The sequence below is a fragment of the Sinocyclocheilus anshuiensis genome, unplaced genomic scaffold (genome assembly GCF_001515605.1).
Source record: "Sinocyclocheilus anshuiensis isolate Anshui unplaced genomic scaffold, SAMN03320099.WGS_v1.1 scaffold756, whole genome shotgun sequence".
Lineage (NCBI taxonomy): Eukaryota > Metazoa > Chordata > Actinopteri > Cypriniformes > Cyprinidae > Sinocyclocheilus > Sinocyclocheilus anshuiensis.
The window spans coordinates 148595-150404 of NW_015558581.1; the positions used below are offsets into that span (position 1 = coordinate 148595).

The 1810-nt window shown below is 40.3% G+C and overlaps 1 protein-coding gene across 2 annotated transcripts in view; it reads right to left on the reverse strand.

Moving 5' to 3' along the window:
• Positions 1-1705, reverse strand: part of LOC107679839 (kinesin-like protein KIF14) — a 33778-nt gene extending 32073 nt beyond the window's left edge. For both annotated transcript variants that reach the window (XM_016475533.1, XM_016475532.1), the window contains exon 1: positions 467-1705. In XM_016475533.1, the coding sequence (XP_016331019.1) occupies positions 467-1260 (794 nt within the window). In that variant the 5' untranslated portion in view covers positions 1261-1705. The remainder of the gene's footprint in view (positions 1-466) is intronic.
• Positions 1706-1810: the final 105 nt, after the last annotated feature.

Below are 1810 nucleotides of genomic sequence, written 5' to 3' on the forward strand. Positions count from 1 at the left end.
ATGCTGTCAAAATTACAATATGCATAAAAATGAAGAAAAAAAATTTGATTATTTTGGATGCTTGTCGAAACAGGTCCAAATGATGCCATTAGCTGGGTCTCACCATTTCATTATTATTTTTTTAACAAAAGGGGAAATCATGCAGTAACAGGGTTGTATAAACCAAATACTATGTTTGTTGTAATTGAAATACTTGTAAATCAAATATATATATATATATATATATATATATATATATATATGCGTGTGTGTGTGCATGCATGTATGTATGTATGTATGTATATATATATATATATATATATATATATATATCTCTCTCTCTTTTGAGATTTTCATTCATTTTAATTAGGTTTTATACACTTAGAAAGACAGTCATTTAATGATTTTTTAAATGAACACATTTTTACACTACAATCTGCCTCGAAACAACATGCCGCCAAAATAAAAGTAGAAAAACATTTCTTACCTTGAACTGAAGGGTCTGACTCGAACTGCGACAGTGACCGCACTATTCTCCATCTTCAGCTCTTGGGGTCGTAGAGCACTTGTTCTGCTCACAGCTTCCAGAGGAGCATGTCCTTCAGCAGCAGCAGCTCTAGAAACTCTGGTTCCTCCATGAGCTGTGGAGCTCATTAGGGCTGTGGGTCTCCTCACCTGTGCTGAACGTGAGGCGGGTGTCATGTGCCTATTTAAACCACCAATCTGAGCCCTCTCACCGCTTGCTCCACATGTGGGTCTCATGGTGCCAGTGCTCATCTGCGGTGGCTTCTGTCTGGCTGCTGCAGCTGTGGGTCTAGATGCATCTTTACCAGCCAGCCTCTCAAAGACGTCTCTCTTGACGCTTAATTTCTCAAACTGGGTTCTTCTTGTAGGTGTTGAAACGGGTTTACCCTCATCATGGGTGGCTCTGACCTTCTCGGAGCTAGTTCTCTGAGCACTCCATGAGGTTTTCCCAGGTGTTTTGATGGTTTCGTGGGTCTCTCTTGCTGGATTTGGTTCGGTCAGGACTTTGGTTCTGGTGCGGCGCTGAAGGGTCAGGCGTTTCTCTCCTCTTTGGTTCTCCTGTGTGGTTTCTTCATGGTGGTTTGCAGTGGTTCTGCTGCTGGGTTTTCTCTGAAGAGTGAGTCTGACACCAGAGGATGGTGTTTTAAATGGGGGTTCTCCACATTTTGTGAGTGCTGAGATCACATAGGTCCTGTTTACTTCTTTGGTTTTATTAAAAGATGATGTGGTCTCTACTTCTTTTGATCCATCCATCATTGTATGGGTCCAAAAAAAAGCCTTTTGACTATAAGATTGTCTTTTAAAATTGTCGCAAATGTACTTCAGTCCACAAATGTAATTGTTGTATAATAACGAGTACACTGAGGTGAATAACCTGTCAAATGACTTAAAAATAACGTTACATGTCTACGTGAACCCATAACTAAAACTGACCTGGAAGTGTTGATGTCCTGTTTTCTAGAAACGCAGTCCTTTCTTCTAGTTTACTACCGTTCCGACGGTAAGAAAGTAACCGACTGAACGCCGCCTCAAAGCGTCAATAAAAACAACAACTCGCTGCCTGCGCACCGCCATACTGCCGCTCTAATTCAAAACCTGCAGGCGTGCTGTGATTGGTCAGCTCAGGCTGACGCAAAGGCGCGTAGTAACGCTCATCTACCAACAGATGGCGGTGTTTATAGAGTTACACGAGTGAATCTCTCCAAGCCAAACAATAACGAGTGGTTTCATACGAAAAAATAATAAATAAATATATATATATATATATATATATATATATATATAAAAATAATATGCGGAGAATAAA